Source organism: Mus musculus, chromosome 11, assembly GCF_000001635.26.
Source record: "Mus musculus strain C57BL/6J chromosome 11, GRCm38.p6 C57BL/6J".
NCBI lineage: Eukaryota > Metazoa > Chordata > Mammalia > Rodentia > Muridae > Mus > Mus musculus.
In genome coordinates this window covers 107450600-107475524 of record NC_000077.6, presented here as the reverse complement: position 1 = coordinate 107475524, position 24925 = coordinate 107450600, and the positions used below count along the sequence as shown (strand labels likewise).

The 24925-nt window shown below is 46.8% G+C and overlaps 1 protein-coding gene across 3 annotated transcripts in view; it reads left to right on the top strand.

The window, feature by feature from the left end:
* Positions 1–4804: 4804 nt before the first annotated feature.
* Positions 4805–24925, top strand: part of Pitpnc1 (phosphatidylinositol transfer protein, cytoplasmic 1) — a 262829-nt gene continuing 242708 nt past the window's right edge. For all 3 annotated transcript variants that reach the window (NR_153311.1, NM_001359616.1, NM_145823.2), the window contains exon 1: positions 4805–5634. Coding sequence is in view for 2 of the 3 variants with exons in the window: in NM_001359616.1 (NP_001346545.1) it covers positions 5587–5634 (48 nt within the window). In the remaining variant the exon portion in view is untranslated. The remainder of the gene's footprint in view (positions 5635–24925) is intronic.

Here is a 24925-nt window from a genome sequence, read left to right as displayed (position 1 = left end):
TCTCCTCCCACTCCAGACAGGCAGCTACACCCAGTAGATGGGAATATTCTCTCTGTGAAGAGATGGGTCTTACATGCATTCTTCAGCATGAGCTGGCCTGGCAGATACCACCTTAGCTAAGTGATAAAGGGTGAGGTCAGAATAGGCAAAGAGGGGCCTTTATTAAGGTCCTTTATATACTTTGGTAATATAAAATAGAACAGGAATGGCAATGGGAGTTACCCTTTTTCTTCCTTTAGAAAGACAGGGTTTCACTGTATATCTCATGCTGACCTGGACCTCACTGTATAGACAAAGGCCTCCCGATCTACCTGCTTCTGCCTCCTGAGTGCTGGGATTAAAGGTGTGCACCATTACTCAAGGAAAGAATTTTTTTAAAAAAAATATTATTGTTATTATTATTATTGTTTAAAGATTTATTTATTGGGGCTGGAGAGATGGCAGCAGTTAAGAGCACTGACTGCTCTTCCAGAGGTCATGAGTTCAAATATCAGCAACCACATGGTGGCTCACAACCATCTGTATTGAGATCTGATGCCCTCTTCTGGTGTACTTAGATATAATAATAAATAAATATTTTTAAAAAAGATTTATTTATTTTATTTATATGAATACATTGTCACTGTCATCAAGATACACCAGAAAAGGACATCAGATCCCATTACAGATGGTCATGAGCCACCATGTGGGTGCTGGGAATTGAACTCAGGACCTCTGGAAAAGCAAGCAGTCAGTGCTCTTAACCACTGAGCCATCTTTCCAGCCCTAAAGTTATTACAGGTGTGCCTAAATGTGACTTTTCCACATGTATTGGTGGCCTTTGGAGGCTAGAAGAGGATGTTAGAGGCCCCGAACTGGAGATACAGGCAGTTGGGAGCCACTCGATGTGAGCTCTAAGAGCAGAACTGGTACACTTTACAAGAGCAAATGTGCCTAGCCATGGAGCCATCTCTCCAACTCCTAAGGGCTATTTTTTTCTTTTTAAATCATCCTCTTTCAACCCTTTCTCCTTCCCACTGCAGAGCTAGATGAACCCAGGTCTTTGAGCAGGATGGGAGCTCTCCAGCCCCCGTCCCACCCAATATAACCATTTTGGACAAGCTGTCCATACCGAGTTCGGAGTAACTAGACATTTGCATAGGATCGATGAATCTTACACTGATTCTTGTCGCTCCCTCTTCAACACAGCCAAATGCTGGATGGTGGAGGATGGATGCATTTAATCAGGGAGACCAAGAATCCTATTCTTACCCTTCAGTGACTCACGTAACTGCGTGCCATCTGTCCTGTGACACCTTTGCTTTCCCTGTGCTCCACCCTCATTTTTACATTCGATGACGGATAACTGCAGATTTTCCATCTTTGATGGAATTTCTTATCAACCAACCATTATCGTGATAGCATCGACTTTCATAGGCTTAAAAGAAACAAGGGTATGGCTAGTGGCATGTGCACAGCCAGAGCTACACCGAAACACTTGAAACTCTTTCTTGATTTTTTTTTTTTTTTTTTTTTTTTGGTTTTTCGAGACAGGGTTTCTCTGTATAGCTCTGGCTGTCCTGGAACTCACTCTGTAGACCAGGCTGGCCTCGAACTCAGAAATCCACCTGCCTCTGCCTCCCAAGGGCCAGGATTAAAGGAGTGTGCCACCACTGACAGGCCTCTCTCTTGATTTTTTTGTTTGTTTGTTTTTTTGCTTTTTTTGAGACAGGGTTTCTCTGTATAGCCCTGGCTGTCCTGGAGCTCACTTTGTAGACCAGGCTGGCCTCGAACTCAGAAATCCACCTGCCTCTGCCTCCGGAGTGCTGGGATTAAAGGCATGAGCCACCACTCCCGGCTCTTGATTTTTAAAGATTATTTGTATACAGCATATATGTCTGCAGGCCAGAAGAGGGCACCAGATCTCATTACAAAGCGGAGATGTGGTTGATGAGAATTGAACTCAGGACCTCTGGAAGAGCAGACAGTGCTCTTAACCTCTGAGCCATCTCCAGAAACTCTTGGTGTCCAAAAAAAAAGCCACAAAAACAAATAAACAATAGAAAAACAAAAGAAAGGAAGGAAAGAAGGAGGGAGGAAGGAAGGAAGGGAGGGAGGTAAAATTCTTGTCATTCACTTGTGGCTCCTGAAGGCAGGACTTGAAACACTTGCAAGCAATCACTTTGACCAGTAGATGGCACCCTCTTCCCCAAGACAAATGAGTTATGAATGAACTCTCCCTAACCCCAGACCACGAACCATAGTAATGAATACTAGCCGCCCCTAATTCCCGCCCAGATCGTTTTTATGCCTCCTCTCTTCCTCATTCCATCTGGTCTACATGTTCCCATATGTTCCCTGTAGTATTAATGTTAACACAGGCACCTCTAGTATTATATCCTAACCAATTCAGCATATTGTTATCGGTGTTACTTTCCATAACAGATGGATAGATAGTCAATACTTGGCTTTAAAATAATGTCATGAGGCCGTGGATAGCATGAAGGATTCTCCAAGAAGGCAATAATGGGATGAGCAGAAGGATCAAAGCTGAGAAGTGAAGGTCTTCTGAGGCCATTGGTGTTAAGAAATACTCGTGGACTAAAGTGGGAGAGAAGGTCTTAGAGCCTGGAGCCTCCTGTTGTCACCAAAAGGCTTTCAAGTTGCTATGGTTAAAGCTGTGCTTGCACACTATTAGTGAGACCGGGGAAATAAGGAAGCCAAGTAGAAAGAAAAAGACAATATACTGGGGAAAGTCACCTTGTAATGTGAGGTGGAAGAAAAGTACAGCCAAAAAAAAAAAAAAGAAAAAAAAGAAAAAAAAAAAAAAGAAAAAAATAATCAAAAACAAAACAAAAAAAAAGAAAAAAAGAAGAAAAAAACAAAAAAAAAGAAAAGAAAAGAAAAGAAAAAGAAAAGTACAGCCAGCCAGCAGTGTCTGTGGGTTCCCTGTCAGTGCATCCACTGTCCCACGGATCAAAACATACTCAGAAACCACTAATGTACGGAACACATGGCAGATGTCCTTACTCTCTGAACAATGCGATATAACAACTATTCACATGCCATGCACATTACATTAGATAGTATTAGCAGTCTAGAGATAATTGGAAATACACAGTAGGAAGCCACTGTGAAGATGATTAAGTGCCATTCTGCTAAAAGGAAAAAAGAAAAAAAAATCATCTTGGGTTCTTTTTGTCTCACAAGCTTCCAATTCAACACTATCAGGTCAAATTTAATGATCTACCTTGAAGGACGGTGGTAGCCTACACCTTTAATTCCAGCACTTGGGAGGCAGAGGCAGGTAGGTAGGTCTCTGAGTTCAAGGTCAGTTTGGACTTCAAAGTGAGTTCTAGGACAACCAGGGCTAGACAGAGAAACCCTGTCTCAAAAACAAAACAAAACAAAATTTCTCAGGGTGTTTGGTTTACCTTTAATTAGCTGCTGTAAATATTTCAGAGCCAACTTTGGGAAGCATTTATCTAGAAAATAGTTTTCTTTCTTTGTCTCTCTTTCTTTCTTTCTTTCTTTCTTTCTTTCTTTCTTTCTTTCTTTCTTTACCAGAATATAAGCTATGTTTAGGGTGTCATTTTCCTAGCAGGCTGGATCATGTTCCCTGAGCTCTAAACTTGGGTCATCTGGACAACATTAGCCAGAGCCCACCCTCATTATGTTGATTAGTGACTTATTGAGCATCATTTTAACATACTATACCATTGAGGCCTGCAGAGTCTGCATTGCCCAATGCAAGCTCTATGGGTGAATGTGGGTCTCCAGAACTCACAAATGCACACACACACACACACACACACACACGTTTGTGTGAACATATGCATCTATGTTTGAGAGCCAGTGATGTTTACACATTATCCTCCTATAGGCAGTGGATGCACTTTTTTCCTCCATTTTTAGGAAAACAAGCTAAAAAAAAAAAAAAAAAAAAAAAAAAACAAACCAAAACCGAATGCCAGACAAATGAAAACCAGACTTCAGCAGTTACATGCTGCTTCCTGAGTAACTAAAGAATGTGCTTCTTGTGGTTAAAATGAGAGATCTGTTTAATATGGATGAAATACCAACACCCCGGGCATTTTTATTGACATTTCACTGTGACTTTTTGAACTTAGGAGTGCTGACACGAAAACCTATTCTTTCTGCTCTGGGAAGCCTGCAGTTGGGATTGCAGAGAGCCAGGGAGAAAGAGGTAGCAGGCAATGCTTCTCTCTCTCTCTCTCTCTCTCTCTCTCTCTCTCTGTGTGTGTGTGTGTGTGTGTGTGTGGTTGCGAGCGCGCACGCATTTTTACTCTGTTTTCACCAACACTGCTGCAGAACTCCGCCTTGAGAGCATGTTAGAAAAACCCATTCTAAAACCATCATTTCTCTTGCTCCGGCCTTGCTTACTCCATCAGAGAGAAAAAAATGTTCGCTGTGAGCATTTGTAAACACGCCCCCAGCCCCAAAGTCAAGGGGCACTAGTGCACTTTGGAAACGGTTTCCAAAGCGACTAAGTAGAGAGCCCTATGGCACCCAGGTTACATTTGAAAACAGATCCAACGTTGTAAGAGTCCAGGATAGCTTCTTTGCGATTCTCTGTTCTCTTTGCGTTAGCTGTTCTAGGTTCTGGGACAGCCCTGGCGTCTGGCAGCAGACGGGAGAGACATGCTGTTTTGTTTAAATCCTCCACATTCTTTGCCATTTCCCCATTGGCCGGATGGGGCTACCCTCCCCGCCGCGGCCGCTGCTGATGTCAGCCTCGTCGCTCTCGCTCCTCCCGCACCCACCTCCCTGCCCCAGGCACACTGCAGCTCGGCGCGGACTCTCCAGTCGCGGCGAGGTGGCTGCAAACTCACGGGCACGCACGGCGCTCTCAGAGCCGAGGGACTCGGGGGAGGGGACGCGCGCAAGCCGCTGGCAGCCAACCGCCTAGGTTGAAGACACCCGGGGCCCAGAGCAGGGCAGAGCCTTGGCGGCTGCGGCTTCCCTTTTCTCTCTCAGCTGAGCTCCGGAGAGACTCGGGGACTGGCCCTAAAAAAGAGCAGGAAATCTTGTTTACCGCCCGGGGAGAGGAGCCCATCGAGCCTTTGTTTGGAAAGTCAGCATCGCCTGCTCCCGCGGCAATGTGTTCCTGGTGACATTAACCCACGGTAGACGGGTAGGAGAAAAAGGGGGCTCGCCAGGTTCAGCTCTGCTTTCGGAGGAGGATCCAGAGGAGACTTTTGTGCGTTTGTTTGAATTTGTGGAAATCCCTTTTCCTCCTCCTTTTGCCTCTCTTGCCCGCCGCCGGGCATGTCCTGATCTGGTGGCCGCGCCTACCAGCCCGGGGCTGCTGATCCGAGCTGTCTCCCGCGGGTCTCCCTCCCTCAGTGCCTGACTTTGCAATACCGAGAGGGCTGATCTCTGCGAGGAAGGAGGCGGGGGAGTCACAGACACCGGGACCCGAAGCTTGACATGCTCCGGGGCGGACCGGAGGCAGTTAGGAGCTGAGCGCACCACCGGGGCTGCTTCGCTTGCCGGTTCCCAGCGTCTTTGCCCTCCTCTGGGCTCCAGCCTTGCTCATCTGTTGGGACGCCCCCTTCTTTCCCGAGGTCTGCGGCCGGCAGGAACATGCTGCTCAAGGAGTACCGAATCTGCATGCCGCTCACCGTGGACGAGGTAGGCACCGCGCCCGGCCTCGCCCGCTCCGGGTCCCCAGCCGCCACCACTCGGCCGGCGGGTCCACTGCGTGCGGCGGGGAAACCCTGGCGCCCAAACCTGGAGGCTGGAGGGGGAGGAGGCAGGGGATTCGCTGTTCCCACTCGTCACCCCAGCAGAGGAAAGGCGGCGTGGGGGTGGGGCGGGGGAGTCCAGGTGAGCTCTTCGGGGACATCTAGAATCAGATTCCTGGGGACCACAATGCGTCACAGGGAGCTGTTGCGCCCCCTCCCTCCAATTAAGCAAATGCACAGAGTATAAGAGCCCAAGCATGCTCTGCAGCCGGAGTATCGGGGTAACCGGCCGTGGTGGTAGCCACTGTCCCCATGTCCTCTTTACAAGGTGGGCTTGCAGGGACAAATTCCGCGCGGGTGGGATCTGCAGACCAGAGTCCCGCCTTGGGGGCATGTGGGAGGCCTGGAGAGGGTCCGTTTAGAACCCGACTTCTTGTCGCCTCCGGTCTAGGCGCTGGCTCCTGCCCAGCCGAGCATCCAGGCTCCCTCCGCGATCTGGATTGTCCTTTGCTGACCGCCTGGCTCGGAAACTTTCTGCGTGTCTCGTTCCTTCCGCGGCGGGGAGCGTGGTCTTAGGAAGAGCCCCAGTGGTGGGGCCTGCGGCGCGGCCACCGGAGGGCGCTCCAGGCCGTCAGGCCGGGCCCTCCTGGCTCTGAGTATCGGGGCTGCAGGGTGGGGGGCTCCCCGCTCAAGGGCTCGGCCTCCACGCGCAGGTCAGCTTGCATTCTTCCGATTCCTTCTCCGCCCCCCGTCCCCCCTATCCGCGAGCTCCGCCATTGAGGAAACAGTGACTCAGTGAGGGTCACTCCGGCCCGGGCTTCCTTTTCGTTCCCCTTTCTCCCCACCTCTTTGGATATTTCATAAGTGCTTTGCGTCTGTCCAGGGACACACAGCCAGAACATGAAGCCAATCAAGGCAATTTGGGAAAGACTCCTGTGGTTTGATGTGGCAACAAATGAAATCAGCGATCCACGACGTATTTGTATTTAAAACCGGTGCATTTAATCTATCAGACATGTGATCTACTCACTACTTTGTGAAAGGGGCCTTGTGCTTTTGTGTTACTCAGACTATGTCTGGCTCCCTGCCCCCCCCCCCACCTCCCAGGGTGGTGGTGGTGGGGGCAATCTTCCTTCTGCATCTGGCGCCAGTGTTAAGGTGAGACCCTAGGACAATCCAAGGTAGGATCAAAGTAGCCTGAAGTTTACAAAACACTTGACACTCTACACTGGCTGCCAAAGACCGAGAGGGATAGCTTAGCCATGCCCCTCTCCCCACCCCCAGCCTTATCAACGAGCGTTTCTGGGGTGGCAGCATTTTGAACTAGGTCTTAAATGGTAGTTAGGTGCCTTATCAATGGGGAAGCAGCATACAGCTTTGTGGAGAATGAAGAAAGGCAAATGAATGGGATTGGACGTGCACACACACACCCCTCCCTGGTGCTGGTGTTTTGTGGACATGCTGTCTTCGCACCTCTGGGACTGCTGAGCAGGACCAGGGCAACCTGGAGGTGTCCGTATGCTTCCACTTCATTTCCTGCTTTGACTGTGGTTAATAGATAGGACTGTGCCATCCTAGGGCGCCAATGGGACTCAGTCAAATATTGAGGCAGGTTCTTTCTATGTAGTCCTGGCTGTCCTACAACTCACTATCTAGCCCGGACTGGCTTCGAACTCACAGAGATCTGTCTGCTGAGTTTAAGTGTATGTCACCGGGCTCAGCCATTCTTCCATGCTAACATCTGTTCATTATCCTGGTTGGTTTCCTTCAGATACTTTGTTAAGCACAGGGCAGCATCTCCCCCCCCTCCCCCCCCCCCCCGCATTTGTTTAAGTATTCAGTGTAATAACTGCATTTGAATGGTTTAGGTGGATGGTTTTTCCTTTCTATTCTCTTTTCCCTCTCTCTCTCTCTCTCTCTCTCTCTCTCTCTCTCCCTCCCTCCCTCCCTCCCTCCCTCCCTTCCTCCCTTCCTCCCTCCCTCTCTCTCTCTCTTACTTTCTCTCTCTCTTTCTTTCTTTCTTTCTTTCTTTCTTTCTTTCTTTCTTTCTTTCTTTCTTTCTTTCTCTTTCTTTCTACAGGGTTTCTCTGTAGCCTTGACTGACCTCAAACTCAGAGATCCACCTGACTCTGCTGCCTCTCACGTGCTGGGATCAAAGGAGTGTGCTGCCACCCCTGTCTAGAATGACTTTTCTTAATCGGCCAAGGAAGCCAGGCTCTACCTATAGGATAATTATAAATCCTGCACGTGAAACCTGTTTAGACTAAAGTAAGTGCGATTCCATTTCTATGAGGTCATATTCTGATGTTTAACTTTTATTTTTATTTATTTTTTTATTATGTACTCTTTGTGGTTCTGGGGGTTGAACGTGGCCTTGAGCAGGGGAAACAACTTTCTGCCTCTGAGCTACATCCTCAGCCTGAGGTCTTATTGTGAAATTGTTCTCTGCTTTGTCAGTTTAGATTGGAGGTCTCAGATAGAAAAAAATTCTATCTGAATTTTTAAACTGTAGCTTACCCCAGAGCTTCTCCCATCCCATGGTGGTGCCCTGCTAGCTGGCCTTAATACTCAGTGCTGGGGAGTAACTAAAGTGTTTGGTAGCAGAAGGTGGTTCCTGCAGATTAAGTGGTCTCTGGTAGCTCAACATTGGCTTCAGCTTCTGGCTCCCTTTGGACTTGGTGTAACCTGTGTGGACCTTCTGGTGCTTGCTTCTGATTAACTTTGCACGTTAATTAGCACTCACTGGATTTTGCCAAGGAAGTAAATGCCCGAGTTTTGGGGAGTCCATGTCTGGTCTCTGTGTCTTTCCCTTCTCCCCTGACTCTACATGGCCTCTGGTCTCTAGTCTCTGGGGTGTAATGGCTGCTCCACTGATAAATACTAATAATCCCAGCGCTTGGGAGGTGGAGGCTGGAGAGATTTTAGAAACTTTAAGGTCATCCTCAGCTATAAAGTAAGTTTGAAGTCAGTCATGAAACTTTTTTGGTTGCTCTCCCCTCCCCCACAAAACAAGGTTAAATGCTGTATTCCAGGCTGCGCAACTAGTTAATAGCCAAGCCAGGAGGAGCGTGCTGGTAATGCTTTTGTTTGTTTTTCCTTTCCCTGAGCTCCACAGTGTTTGATCCAGGAAAAGGAAAATCATTTCTTGAAAGCAGATACAGTCAGCACTGTCATCGAAATAAAAAAAAAAAAAAAAAAAACCAGGGTCCCTTGAATTGTTGCAGATAGCATTGACTTCTACTGTCTCTCTCTCTCATAAAATGTTCCCCAGTTCCAGGAAAGAGAACAGCTCCGCGAGACGGAGCAAATAGAGTGGAGCTTCTCTCTAGAGCAGGGTGTTAATGGTATGCTTGTAGGTGCTTCAGTGGAAGAAAGCTTGCAGAGCAAGATTGAAGCCCTGGGTTTGCAACACAACACACACACACACACACACACACACACACACACACGGTTCGAGAGGAGGGGGGGATTGAGAGTTTCTGAATAAGGAATTTAAAAAGTAACATTCCATGGATTAGTTGAGATTATATATGCTGGTGTATATGTTGAAGCCAAAGCCAGAGAACAACCTTGGGTGGCCTTTCTCAGATCACCGGTTTTTTTTTTTTTTTTTTTATATGAGGCCTTACACAGTCCTGGGACTATTTGCCAAGTCAGCTAGGCTGGCTGACTGGTGAGCCCCAGAGATCTGCCTGTTTCTTCCTCTGTGCTGGGGAGTCACCATACTTTCTTCCACCTCCTCTTCTTCCTCCTCCTCCTCCTTCCTCTTCTTCCTCCTCTGTTTTCTCCCCACAAGGCTCTGGGGCTGGAACTCAGCCCAATCACCACATTGCTGGCAGAACTCTCTCAGGCCTTCTATGATCAAACAAAATTGCATTTATTTGTGTGTGTGTGTGTTTGCCATGTATGTGGAGGTCCAGATAACTTATTTTTTTTTAAAGATTTATTTATTTATTATATGTAAGTACACTGTAGCTGTCTTCAGACACACCAGAAGAGGGCATCAGATCTCATTACGGGTGGTTGTGAGCCACCATGTGGTTGCTGGGATTTGAACTTCTGACCTTTGGAAGAGCAGTCGGGTGCTCTTACCCACTGAGCCATCTCACCAGCCCCCCCAGATAACTTATAGGAGTAGGGTTTCTCCTTATTGCAAGTGGGTCCTGAGGATAGAGCTCAGATCACCCGGCTTGGTGGCAAAGTAGCGTTGTATGAGACTTTCCTTAGCCCTTCACGGATTAACTTTAATTAAGAACAATGACAAGCTAACAAAACAGATAGAAAACATCACTGGGGTTAAATACAGTCATCTTTGAGTCAAGTGAAAGCCTGTGGGAAAGTTGTTAAAGGGGGGGGGGGGGGCGCATCTGGATTCTAGAATTTTAGACTTGGAAGAGCTAGTTAAATTGTCTGTAGTCTTGTTTTCTAGAGGGTTCCAGGCCTGTAGAGGGCACATTCTTTTGCTTGCCCAATAGCTAGCGTAGAGGCTGGGCTGGAACAGGGCTTCTGATGTCTGGTGTGAACTCTGTTTCGTGGGTGCTGTGAGGGCTACAGTTTCTCTGTGATCTCTGTTGGTAGCAGATGTTATTATGTTATATTATTATGCCTCGTGTAGGTGTACAGTGTGTATACTGGGTCTTCCCTAGTTGAAGGTAGCATGGAGACTTAGACCTTGTATCTACCCAGGGGACACTGAAGCATAGTCCCTGTTAGAGCCTACTGGGAGTGTCTAGGGTGAATGAATGTTCACTTAGTATTTACGAAGCCCAGGGATAAGTCTCTAGCACCTAAACACAAACAAACAAACAAACAAACAAATAAACATTATTACCTGGGTGTGATGACCCATACCTATAATCCTTGTACCAGGCAGGCTGAGACTGGAGAATTAAGAGTTCAAGGCTCTTGAGTGAAGAACACTTGTTCTTGCAGAGGACTTGGGTTCGGGTTCGGTTTCCAGCATCCCTGTTGTTTTTTTATTACCATCCATGATTCCAGTTCCAGGGGCTTTAGTGCCTTCCTCTAACCTCTGAGGGCACCAGGCACACAGGCATGCAAACCAAAAGCAAAACTCTCGGTACATACAAATAAATAAATAAATATATATATAAGTTTAAAGCCAGCCTGGGCTACTTAGACTCCATCTAAATAAATAAATGAATCAATAAATACACAAATAAAAAGATAAGTGTTTCCCAGAGACTAGAGCCCATCCGAAAGAGAATGCAAGGTAGGAATTTTAGGTTTTTATTTAAAAAACAAAATTATCTTTGAAAACAAAAATTTTGGACTGCCCTCATATTGATGTGCATTCAGGTAGGGATTTATTTGCAGTCTCTAGGGGTTTGCTGCAGGATGAAGAAAAACAGAAACATTGTCTCCTCATCAAGGATTGAAGAAAAGGAAGAGTGACAGCCGAGGACACAGGATGTCATTGTGTGCTCTGCTCTGGTGGAGAGCCAGCACTCTACCCAGGAGCATCCGGCCCCAGGAGAGTTCCCCTGCCCATGTTTCTGAGAATCACGGGAGCTGGGTAGGCCACTCAGGAAGGGTGGGGATGGCGATGCTAGGGCGGGGGTCATTTTCCCGTCTCTCTTCCTCCCTCCATTGGAAACTGATGGAGTGTTTCTGCAAGCACCTGCAGGCCTTGAAGGAAAGAAGGTTTTTTTGCTGTTGTTTGGTTTTGTTTTGTTTTGTTTTGTTTTTTTGAGACAGGGTTTCTCTTTGTAGCCTTGGCTGTCCTGGAACTTGCTCTGTGGACTAGGCTACCATGGAACTCACAGAGACCCACCTGCCTGTGCCTCCTGAGTGCTGATATTAAAGGTCTAGGAAGACGTGTTTTTTTTTTTTTTTTTTTTTTTTGGGTTTTTCGAGACAGGGTTTCTCTGTGCAGCCCTGGCTGTCCTGGAACTCATTCTGTAGACCAGGCTGGCCTCGAACTCAGAAATCCGCTTGCCTCTGCCTCCCGAGTGCTGTGATTAAAAGCGTGCGCCACCACGCCCGGCCTGGAAGACGTCTTAATAGCTGTGTATTGTATAAAGTGGAAGGAACCCTTGAGTATGAAGGCTAAAGACTCCTTTTTAATTTTTTGACTGTTCCTAGTTGAGAGGAGCCAAGGCCGGGACCATGAGTTTGATCTTACTGATCTCAGTAGCTCCCTGTGCCAGGATCGCTCACAGGCAGTGAACGATGTTCACGAAGCTACCCCGCTCTCTAGCACGCAGAGAGTCTTGCTCCCGAGTGCCATGGACTGTTAATGGATGACTGCAAGCTCTCACCACTAATGGACTAGACAAGGAACAGACACAGGCCTGCTGGCTGGGGCCAGGAAGTTGACTCTGTGCGGGAAAGGACGCTGCCCTTCCCCAGTCATTTAAGGGGACACCTGTCATGTGGAGCAGATTCCCGGCCTTGGGGGCGGGGTGGGGGAGCATACGTTCTTAACAAAAGCTAGTTGATGTGGTAGTTTAATTATTCACTTTTTTTTTTCTTCATGTGGTTGTTGGGAATTGAACTTTTAAGACCTCTGCTCACTCAGGTTAACCCTGCTCTCTTCAGTTGGCCCCGTTCCTCAGTCCCTGTTTGCTCTGGCCCAAAGATTTATCTATTATTATATTATTATATAAGTACACTGTAGCAGACTTCAGACACACCAGAAGAGGGCGTAAGATCTCATTATGGGTGATTGTGAGCCACCATGCAGTTGCTGGGATTTGAACTCCGGACCTTTGGAAGAGCAGTCAGCCCTAATTATTCACTTTCACTATGAATAGAAAGATAGTAAGCTGGTAGTTGGAGATTGTTGTTGGGGTCTTAAACTCAAGGACTTGAGCATGCTAGACCAGGTATTTTTGTCCTCAGCTCTAAGGCTCTTCTTTTTTTGTTTTGGTTTTTCGAGACAGGGTTTCTCTGTATAGCCCTGGCTGTCCTGGAACTCACTTTGTAGACCAGGCTGGCCTCAAACTCAGAAATCTGCCTGCCTCTGCCTCCCAAGTGCTGGGATTAAAGGTGTGAGCCACCACCACCCGGCCTAAGGCTCTTTTAAAAAAAAAAAAAGTTATTTTTATTTTATTTGTGTAAATGTTTTCCTGCCTGAACCTATGTGTGACATATGATGGCACTGACCGTGGAGGCCAGCAGAGGGCACCAGGTCTCCTAGGACTGGCATTTCCACCTGGTTGTGAGCTTTTGGGTAGATGCTGGGAACCAAAGCTCTTGCCTGGCAAGAGCAGGTAGTGCTCTTTCCTTGAGTATCTCTCCAGCCTCCTCAGTTGGACCGTAGAAGGCCAGGTTCCCTGCCTGGCAGGCCTGGAGGTCCTGTTTTCTGTTAGCTAGAGGTCTGAATAGTTTAGGCAACTCTAAACTTTGAAAAATAGATAACAGCTTTGCCCCTCTCTTGATAAAAAAGGGTGAGTTCTAGACCTCACCTAACTGACATGTGAAGCCTGGAAGGCTCTGGGTGTGACGAATTCCAGCCCATGGGAGATGAAAAGGGAAATTTTATATTACAACACCAGGCCTCCTAGACTCCTCTTGGAAACTGGGAATTTTGTGGGATTCCCAGTGGAGATTTTTAATTTTTTAAATTTTTTTTTTTTTTTTAAATTTTCGAGACAGGGTTTCTCTGTATAGCCCAAGCTGTCCTGGAACTCACTTTGTAGACCAGACTGGCCTCGAACTCAGAAATCCGCCTGCCTCTGCCTTCCGAGTGCTGGGATTAAAGGCGTGCACCACCATGCCCAGCTTAATTTTTTTTTTTTTTTTTTTTTTTGTATGTAGGCTCTTAGGCAGAGGAAACTCAAGTGTATCATTCATACTATGAGCTGCAAAGTTGGTCATCTGGAAAATAGAAAGTCGTTTGAAAAATTTTTAATTATGGAAAATGTAGCTCTCACAAAGAGGGCCCCAGCACGGCTGGCATTTGTAATGAAGCTCAGTGAAAATGGACCTTAGGATGGACCTGTGGCCAACCCTTTGGTTCCTGGTCATCCCATCTAAGATAGAAGCTAGCCCTCTCAGGCTGGGGATACGGTGAGGTAGGGAGGGTTTTTGCCTAGAGTGCAATACTTTTTATATTAAAAGAAGCTTGAGACCGGAGAGATGGCTCAAGGGTTGAGCACTTGCTATTCTTACAAAAAGGATGACTGAGGTTCTGTTCCTACTGTTGTGATCTTTGGGTGGCACCAGAAAGACCACACCAGGCCAAACAGTTCCACTTGAGGTTTATTAAGGGAGAAGGGCACGGTGGTAGGGAAAAGAGAAGAGGGGGGAGAGAATTCAGAGGAGTCTTCCTTTTATATATGGATGGTGACGTAGCCACAGGTAAAGGTGGGAGGTGAGCCAAGTGGATTCTGGGAATATGGTAGCTGTTGCCTTGGCAACAGGTGTGCTGGTCGTGTTGTCACGTAGGTGTGGTGTCACTGATTTCAGAGGTCCTGAGACCAACACCTAGCACCCTACATGGGAGTGGAGGGGAGACACCAATATGTGTAACTCCCATCATAGAAGATTGGAGCCCACTTCTGGCCCTTGGGCACACACAAGACACATACACTCACACAGACACATATCTATGAAGAAACGCAAAACAACAACCGGCAAACAAACAAATCCTAACACCACCAAACAATATTGGAGACAGGATTGCCCTTTTTGGCCCTGGCTGGCCTAGAATCACTTTGTAGAGTCAGCTGGCTTCTAACTCACTGATCTACCTTTCTCTGCCTCTCAGGTACTGGGATAAAGGCGTGTGCCCCTCTACCTCGAAAAATAATCTTCAAAGGTTAGAAAAAAAAAAAAACAGGGTGTAGTGGCATATGTCCCAGCATCCACAGGGGCAGGCAGTTTCAGGACAGCCTGGTCTACATAGTGAGTTTCAGGACAGCCAGAGTTATATAGTAAGAACCTGTCTCAAATTGTGCTCCCCCCCCTTTTTTTTTCCCAAAAAGAATTATCAGAAATTCAATAGCTTAAGACACCTGGGTTGGGGCTTGAGAGATGGCTCAGTGGTTAAGAGCACTGACTGTTCTTCCTGAGGTCCCGAGTTCAAATCCCAGCAACCACATGTTGGCTCACAACCATCTGTAATGGGATCCAATGCCCTCTTCTGGTACATCTGAAGACGTTGACTGTGTACTCACATATATAAAGCAAATCTTATAGCAGCATGTACAAACTAAATAAGAATCCTGGGAGACAGCTGGGGAAGGTTATCAAATACGTTCAAATACAAGTCTAAGTGTCAAAGTACAAAAATGTGTCTAAATACAAGTCAGGGTGTGACTTGATTGGTCCAATGCTCAGGGTCTTGGGAGGTTGAAGCTCAATGATGTCTTGGCTCCCTTCTTTCTGGAATGCTCGCGTGGTTGTGACAAAACAAAGTCCTTTGAAGTTGGAGAATTAAGGTCCCTACTTTCTGCATGGCTTTTGAATAAAGACCCACCCCTAGAGGCCACTTTCCATCTCCTCCCATGTCACACATTTTCCACATGGCAGTTGGTTCTTTCAAATCAATGGTAAGTGTCTGCTTCAAGTTTTAATCTCTCGGCGTTTTTATCTCTGACTTTTGGGACTATTTGCAAAGAAACCCACTGCTTGATCCGGGCCCACCTTATTCAAGGGCAGAGGATCATACAATACAGAGTGGTGCCATTCTGCCTAGCATGGCAATGGACTTGATTGAAAGACCCCCTTGGAGGAGAGTAGGAGCTTCGAGCTAATTAAATTTAGTTATGCAAAGTTGCAGGTCGGTATTTGGACCATAAATGAAAGTATTCATTTCACAGATACATTCTTGGCCTCCTGCTGGGTGCCCAGTGCTTGGGAACAGTGCTGCAAGCAAGGCAGACACAATCACTCCCTTTCGGGAGCTGGGGAAACAGGACACACTGGAGGAGTTCGCTAACACTTAGAAACCAGAACTGGGGATGTAGGTTAAGCACGGAGTTCTTGCTTAACGTGAACAGGATCCTGCGACAGAAACAGCAGAGGAACAATTGGATTGCCTTGGAAAATACAAATCAGTAAAACTTTTAAAATAATGGTTCTAGAGACAGTCTCAGCTGGACGTGGTGGCACACGCTTTTGATCCCAACACTTGGAAGGCAGAGGCAGGCGGATTTCTGAGTTCAAGGCCAGCCTGGTCTACAGAGTGAGTTCCAGGACAGCCAAGGATATACAGAGAAATCCTGTCTCAAAAAAAAAAAAGAGAGAGAGAGAGAGATGGTTTCAGGGCATGGCTCAGTGGGTAAAAACACTTTATGCACAAGCATGAGGACCTGAATTTGAAGCTCAAGCTGGACAGGCCTATGGCTCACACTTTAAATCCCAGCAATTAGGAGGCAGAAGCAGGTAGATCTCTATAAGTTCAAGGACAGCCTGGTCTATAGAGTGAGTTCCAGGACAGCCAGGGCTACACAGAGAAACTCTATTTTGAATGAATGAATGAATGAACGAATGAATGATTAAATAAAAGCTGGACACAGAACAAGTGTCTGGAGGCAGCTTGTTTGGCCTATGCCACAGAAAAACAATAGAAGCTCCCTGGTTCTTACAGGATAGAAGGTGGCGTGTGCCCTCTGGTGTCCTAAGATCTGCGGTGGTGGCTGGTGTGCACCAGCATTTACACACACGTGCACAGAATGCAGACACACCCAGAGGGTGGAAAAACGTTAAGAAGGTAGTTATAGAGTTATTTGAGCACCAACTTCAGAGAACGCCACCAGCAGAAAGTTCTGAACTGGAAATTATGAGTTATAGCTCCTGTCCTCCAGGAAATGGTTATAGCTCTCTCAGGTCTAGACAGCTTTCCAGAAAATCATGTCCTCTTCTGACGCAGTGTGGGAAAAAGTGTACATGGCAGGTTTGAACCAAGTGGCTTTGACTTAGGTCAGAGCTAGGGAGGGAAATACATTTTTTGCTGAGACGTGGACCCAGAGCTGGCCACAGGGCTGCAGGACACTGCAGATCTTTGAGGTTCTAGTTCACAGGGACCACCCCTCAGAGGGACTGGAGCACTTGGAACCCTGGGCCTTTCTTTGATACGAATCCTTTGCCAAGACTGTCAGGTGAGGTGAACCCAGCCTTGCTGCTCAGAAGTTGGGCTCACTCAGAAAGCCAGTTTTTGGTGGCAGTAATGTCTGGGCCCTTCATCTTCTCTCTAGGACGGCAGAATCCCCTCGGGCTAGGCTGGGCACATCGCTAAGAACTCATATGGGGAGGGCGGAAGGCCAGAATGTTCTGTCTTGGCTGCGGGCTATATACATGATAATGATAAAGGAAGGAGTCTGGGGTCACTCACCACTTCCTGGCTGGCTGCCTGAGCAGCAGCATCATGCAATGCATTTTGTTGACTTAGAAAGATGAAGTCAGAGCTTACCAAGGCTCCTTAACAGCGAGTGTTAAAGTGACTCACTGTCATTTCTTAGCACCCAATACAAGAGCCTGCCCTTAGAAATGCCTCTTAAGACGAGCGGGAGTGGAGAGGCCTACCTCTAAACGGGTGGCCAGCGTACGTTCTCATTAGATCGTCATCTCATGACTCACTCCAATTCTATTGATTGATGGATTGGGTTTCCCTAGATCGGCCTTGAACCCACTATCCCCTTAGCCTCCTAAGTGTTGGGATGGCAGGCTGAATCATCACAGCCTGGTGTGTGTGTGTGTGTGGGGGGGGTAGAGTAGAGGAGGGCATTGGTGTCCTTTATCACTCTCCCTTATTCCCTTGAGACAGTCTCACACTCAATCTGGAGCTAGCCAGCAAAACCCGCTCATCTCCATCCCTGCAGGTGGTTCTGAGGTGGCAGGCAGATCCGCTGGGTTGGCTCTTTACACAGGTGCTGGAGATTCGAACTTATGTCCTCAGCCCTGTTTTTCTTTTCTTTATTATTTATTCCTTCCCCCCTTTTAAGTTCAGCTGAAGCATGACTGTCTAGAACTCCAGTTGTTCCCAAGCACAGCAAAATCATCAGCTCCTTTGATCCCCCGAGCATTCTATCTGACCATCTTAGGGTGGTGTTGCTATCGCCTGGCTGAATCACCCTGCCTAAGAGTGCCCAAACAAACGTAATTTGATGACACCCTATAATAATGTTATTTAAGCACTTAACCTAAGTAGCTAATCTCCAAAGACTGCTCCCTGGCCCCACATTCACTCTCTCTATTTCTCTGTCTCTCTCTTTCACACACACATAAACACACATACATACACAGAGACACATACACACATTCACTTATACAGGCATGTAATGCTAATAGACACAGAGGCATACTCACTCAAACACACAGACGCATATTTGGAGGCACACGGACATATGTTGCAGGACATTTTACCTATTGCACTGTGGACCCTGAGATTGTGTTATTTACTGAAAAATTGCTTCCCGTTATGGTGTGACTCAGCCTTGCTGAATGACACACCCTTTGTGCACACCTTTAAAATCCCAAACAATGAAGGTGAAGTTAGTTTGTAGAAGGAAGCACCCAGGTTTGAAAGTGATGTCTAATTGAGTGGCAGACAAAGTGATAAGCCAGGGAAGGATTTCACAGAATGGGATCTGTCCAACTCTCGTGAGAAGAGAGAGGAAGAGGAAAAGGAGCTGTACAGGCAGAGAAAAGAGAAGGAAGCAGCTTTTACCAGGATGGTTTTATGGAGACAGGCTGAAGAGAGAACAAACTAGGCACAAGTGGAGGCAGAACAAGCCAGAGAGAGAGAAGGAGCCAGAAGATTAGAACAGATTGCCAAAGTTAGTATGAGGCCAAGCAGAAGGAGACGCCAAGAGAAGCCAGATCGAATCAGCTAGGGTGAAGAGTTTTGAGCCAGAAGAGCTCGGTTGACCAGCCTTCCAGGGTTCAGAAAGAACAAGAAACGGTGAGCTTATTTATTCAACAGTTAGACTCAGAAGCTGAAAATGTACTAGGCCTAGATTAGATTGTACGAAGACTAGAAGCTCCCAGCACTAGTAAGCCTCGGAGATGGTAATTACTTCAGGTGAATAACATAGTTTTTACATACATGTTCACACATATGTTTATACACAGACACAAATGAGAAACACACAGACTGACACTCAGGCACATACATACAGAGACATACACATTCACACCCACCACGCACACAGAGACGAATACAGATACACACACTCTCACAGATACCATTATGCTCTGATTATATTAGTTATATGAAGGCCTCATTCTGAAGTTTCTAAGTCTTTGTATTTTTGCACTGGGAAAAACACGAATCTTGATGCTTTTGTTTTAATTTGTTTGTTTTTCCCCTCAAGACAGGGTTTCTCTGAATAGTCCTGGTTCTTCTAGAACTCTTTGTAGACCAGACTGTCCTCAAACTCAGAGATCTTCCTGCTTCTGCTTCCCAAGGCATGTGTGGCGCTACTGCCAGGCTGTCTTCATGCTTATTTAAAAGAAATGAATCAACGGAAGAGCGGAAAATCACTTTTAAAAAAAATATTTATTTATTTGTTATGTGTAAGTACACTGTAGCTGTCTTCAGACACTCCAGAAGTAGGCATCAGATTTCGTGATGGATGGTTGTGAGCCACCATGTGGTTGCTGGGATTTGAACTCAGGACCTTTGGAAGAGCAGTCGGCACTCTTAACCGTTGAGCCATCTCACCAGCCCGGAAAATCACTTTTAACTTAAGTTGTTTTTGGGTTTTGTTGTTGTTGTTGTTGTTGTTTTTGTTTTGTTTTTTGTTTTCGAGACAGGGTTTCTCTGTGTAGCCCTGGCTGTCCTGGAACTCACTTTGTAGACCAGGCTGGCCTCGAACTCAGAAATCCACCTGCTTCTGCCTCCCGAGTGCTGGGATTAAAGGCGTGCGCCACCACTGCCCAGCTTTAACTTAAGTTTTACTATAATTAAATAGTTTAAACCCTCACTGGGTCTTTTATTTATTTTTCAATTTTTTGAGACAGGGTGGATATCTGGCTAGCTAGGGTGGCCTTGAACTCACTGAGATCCTCCTGCCTCTGCCTTCTAAGCGCTGGACCAGGACCATCACTGGGTCTTATTTTCTGGATTCTTTATATTTCCTGGCATCTCTCCTGAATTTTCCAGTTTAAGTTTATAATTAAACTATAATTACGTTTATAACTATATAATTAAAAATTATATTAAAAGACTTTCCCTTTCTCCTCTGCTGGGGCAAGCTCTCCACCACAGAGGGCTACAGTTCCAGGCCTCACCCCCCTCGTTAATTTTTGAGACTGGAACTTGGGAATGTGTGCTATGTATTTCCAGGCTGATCTTGACATTTCAGTCCTCCTGCTTGAGCCACCCTGGGGCAGGGACGTCAGTCTTTCCACCTCTGTTAATTGATGCTTCGGATGGCAAAGTCTCACTATCTCTTTGTCTCTGGCCAAGGGTTTGTAACTTTGTACGACCCACACAGACAGTGTATAGATCGTAATATAGCCCGTGATTGAGTCTTGTACCCAAGCTTCCTAGAAAGTCTCCTGTAGGACTGTACAGTCCCTAGAGAGCCTGGGGCTGCACACCCTCTGTTTATCTCCGCCATCTCCGTTTTCCTGTCTGACATATACATTGTGTAAGCGCTGTCTCCTGGCTGTCAACTCCTAGGAAGGAACTAGCCTGTGGCAGGAGGGCTTGGTGGGGTGTGGCTTGCTTGTAGTTTACTTAAATAGTTAGTTTTTTTAATCTTCTGCCTTCTCGTACACACCTGTAGTGTATTTTGAGCTTGCTCCGCCCACTATTATTCTCCTTCCCCATCCCATTGAGCCTCTTGCCAACAAGTCCGTCCCGTCCCCGTTCCCCCCCCCCCCCCACCACTTCTAAGCCTTTTTCCTAATGCCTGCAGGAGCAGGGATGGAGGGCTATTTACCTGAACTAAGTAGGGCACATTACCAGTGCCTGCGCCAGGGATGACTGTGACTCTCCTCCCTCTGCAACAACCCGAAACTCCTCCGGGAGCTCCATATGGGCCCCTCCCCCACCATTCTCACAGGTTCACCTGCTCTCAGCTAGCTCTCTGAGCGAGTATGTTCTTTGTTGCTGACCTGACAATAGTTTTGACTGTATGTTTGCGGGTTAGATGCTTCACAGAGGTAGCACGGGAGACTCTGAGGGAAACGGAGTGATTTACAGATATGCTCAGGGCTCTCGTTTTGATCTCTTCCACCCCCCACTTCCCAAACCAAACAGCCAGATGGGGCAAGAGGATCTCTGACTTTGAGGACAGCCAGAGCTACACAGTGAAACACAGTGTCTCAAAAAACAAAAACAAATCTACCACCACCACCACCACCACCTACAAAAGTATTTTGGAACCGGAGAGATGGCTCAGCAGTTGAGAGCACTGACTGCTCTTCCAGAGGACCTGGGTTCAATTCCCAGCACCCACATGGCAGCTCGCAACTGTCTCTAACCCCAAGATCGACACCCTCACAGACATACACACAGACAAAACACCAGTGTACATAAAATAAAAGCAATTTTAAAAAAGGATTTTGATTGATTTTTTTTTTCAAGGCCTGCCTGGACTACAGAGCAAGATTTGGTCCCATAAAGGGGGAGACAGGGCCACTTAATCAACATGAGCATTAAGCTTTTCCTTCTGAACAACTTTAATAATGAATCATACTCTTTTTGAAAAGAACTTTTGTCGTTTGTTCTTTTGTAAGAGAACCACCCCTACGCTCCTGGGAATCATTCCTTTTAATGGCAGCAGAAGCCTTTGGCTTTCAGAGGTATCATCTGCGGGGCTGGGAACTCCGGAGCACCTGTGTCTTGATGGAAATTAGCTGCTGCTGAAAATAGCGCTGGGAAGAGACAGGCCACGCCAGGCTTCTGGAAACGTCAGGCCCTTCACCTGCAAGCAAGCAGACTGGGAGGTCTGAGGGCTCAGAGGGGATCAAAATGCACCTCTCAGAAGTTCGTGTTTACCACCCCAGAGATGATATTCAGCAGAGTTTCAGGCATGTGCCACCCCTCTTCCGGTACCGGGGATTGAACCTACGACCTCATGTGTACAAGGCTGGATCTATATAGATATGGCTGATGTACACACTCTACCACCGAGCCCCAGCTCCAGCCCTGACTCATTGTTCTTAGCATTGCCTCCTAAAACAGTTTACAACCGCCAGGCAGTGGTGGCGCATGCCTTTAATCCCAGCACTTGGGAGGCAGAGGCAGGCAGATCTCAAGACCAACTTGGTCTACAGAGTGAGTTCCAGGACAGCCAGGGCTCCACAGAGAAAGAAACCCTGTCTCAAAGCAAAATCAACAAATACCTGGGCATGCCACTGTGTGTATTGGGGTATTGAGGGGGGCCGGGCAGTGGTGGAGGCGGGAGGACTCCCAGGCTTGCTGGCCTCCAGCACAAATCCAGGTTCAGTGAGAGACCCTGTCTCAGGGGAATGAATGGAATGAATGAAAGAGATGAAGATTGATGGAGCAGAACACCTGACATCTTCCTCAGGCCTCTCTGCTCGGGTGATGCATCGGTACACGCATCCTCACATACCCGAGTGCTTACACACACACACCCCAACCCCCGCAGCACACACAAATATCCAGGGTTTACACTTACAGCTAAGGATTGTGTACCTCATTTTATGTTAAGAAATTTATTTCAGTAGTGCTGATAGCCAAATCAGGTATCCATGGACGTTTTCCGTTTTCTTTTTAACATTTTTTTTTTTTTTGAGTTTGTCTGGAATGCACTACAACAACAGACTGGCCTCAAACCTACAGAGCTCTCCCTGCTTCTCCCATCCAGACTGGAGTCATGTACCACCGAGCTTAGCTATCTTCATTGTTTTTAGTGGCATGGGTGGACAGCAAACATGTGCCACTATAACAAAATGCTTGAGGCAACCGTCTTAAAGAGCAGAAAAGTTTATTTTGGCTCCATGGGAAGAGAAGTATGTGTTCTTGACTGTGGAGCCATCTCTCCAGCCCCCCAGTTAGTGACCTTTGCCAAATCGCTACTGTCTCAATTCAGAGAAACTGCTATATTATCCTCACACAGGGAAAAAAAAGTGTATTGGCTTTAAAACACTTAACTAAGACAAAAAAAAATCCCATGAATTTTTGACGCATTGTTACTGCTAAAGTGGCGGGCAGAATATTTGATTAGAGATAGTGCTTTTACTCCTGTACAAGGTAGAAACAGACTTTAATTGGACTCCTTTTCTCAGTGAGGAAGTACGGTTAAAATGTTACCTTATTTTCTTAGAATTTTATAAATGTTTAACCCAGGAGAAAAAAAGTAATTCAAGTCAGTATAATGGCTTATTAATACATGAACATTGTAACATTTTCCTTCTTGTCATTCTTAAGGATGTCTACAGATCGGGCTCTTGGTTCACTCTCCAACCATCGAAGCTCGCTCGCTAGGCTTTTATTTTATTTGATATCTTCAAACGGTATCTTGATCATGCTCCTTTCCCTCCCCCAGTTCCTCCTGGCTCCTCCTCACCTCCCCACCCACCCAACTTCAAGTTTCCTCTCCCTTTAGCTCTTTCAAAACAAAAAAACAGGAGAAAACGAAAGAGAAAATCAAAACCAACACCAGCAACAATTAAAAAAAAAAACCCAGTAAGATAAACCACTACAAAAAAAAAAGTGGAGTCTGTTTTGTGTCAGCCAACTAGTCCTGGGCGGTGGGGCCTGCCCTGGAGTGTGGGGGACATACCCAGTGACACTCCATGGAGAAAACGGGGTGTTTCCGTTTCCCAGCTTTACTATCTTCTCCATCACCATCTTCTGCATCGGCATCAGCATCATCTATTTTGTCGGTACTGAGGATTGAATCCAGCGACTTGTACCCACCACTGAGCCACACCCGGAGCCCCTCATTAGATATTACAATTTTCATTACATCTTACTGTAGTTACTTTATTGTATGTATATGTTTGAGGATCAGAGGACAACTTGCAGGACCTGGTTCTCCTCTTGCAGCTTGTGGGTCCCCAGGATTGGATTTAGGTTGCTGAGCTTGGGGGTAGGCGCCCTTACTCACCAAGCAGCCCAGCCATCTTGCCAACCCTCTTCCGCCTCCTCCCCGTCTTTATTTTTGTGACACAGAGCCTAACTTTGTTTTTTGGGCTGGTTTTGTCTGTGCGGACCTTGGCTGGTCTGGAATTTGCCGTGTAGACCCTGCTGACCTCAAACTCACTGAGATCTGCCCGTCCCTGCCTCCTGGGATTAAAGGTGTGCACCAGCGTGTGTTCTGGCTGCTCTTGAGCTCCAGGGCTTATGAGCTGTCCTCCCTAGCCTCCCAAGTAGCCAGGACTACAGGTGATATGTATGGGTCACACACATGGAGTTGTCCTTTCGTCCATCTGGTGGCCACTGTTGTTCTATTGCTTGGACCGCTGGTTTTTCTGAAGACTGCAGTTGCCAGATGAGAGAACCTTGTGCTTGAGCCAGCCCCCACTGGGCGCGTGTCTCCTGGAATGTGTGATTCGCTGGGGTCAGTGGTTCTCTTTCACAGGAAGGTTTTGCTGAGTTTGCCCTGTTCTGAAATGACCACATACATACACACCACCTTCTTTCACGATCCCCGTTTGCTGAGTGTGGTTTTCTCAGTACTCAAAGCACGCTTCGAAAATAGCCCTTTAGCTTAATGACATGGGTGAGAGATAAGGAAGTGGTTATCTAACCCTCCCACGGGCAGAAAGCTTGGCAACTTGAGTTGCTTTTGGTTACTGGGGCATGAGTTACACCTTGTACGCTGGAGACTTAGCCCCAGTCTATTGAAGATGGGGGCAAATCTTTTTTTATTCCCCCCACTGAACTTTTGGTTTTTGTTTTTGTTTTGTTTTTCGAGACAGGGTTTCTCTGTATTGCCCTGGCTGTCCTAGAACTCACTCTGTAGACCAGGCTGGCCTCGAACTCAGAAATCCGCCTGCCTCTGCCTCCCAAGTGCTGGGATTAAAGGTGTGTACCACCATGTCCGGCAGGTTTTTTTTTTTTTCCTTAATGATTATTATTTTAAAGTTTATTTTTGTTTTATGGCTACAAGTATTTTGCCTGCATATGTGTTTGTGCACCACTTTGGTGGCTGCTACCTATGGAGGTCAGAAGAGGGCATTGGATCAGCTGGCAATGAAGTTACAGACGGTTCGTGGGCCTCCATCTGGGTCCTAGACATTGAACCTGGGTCCTCTGTAAGAATCACAAGTGCTCTTAACTGCTGAGCTGCTTCTACCACCCACCTGTGGATTTTTGTTTGTTTGTTTGTTTTTGTTTGGTTTGGTTT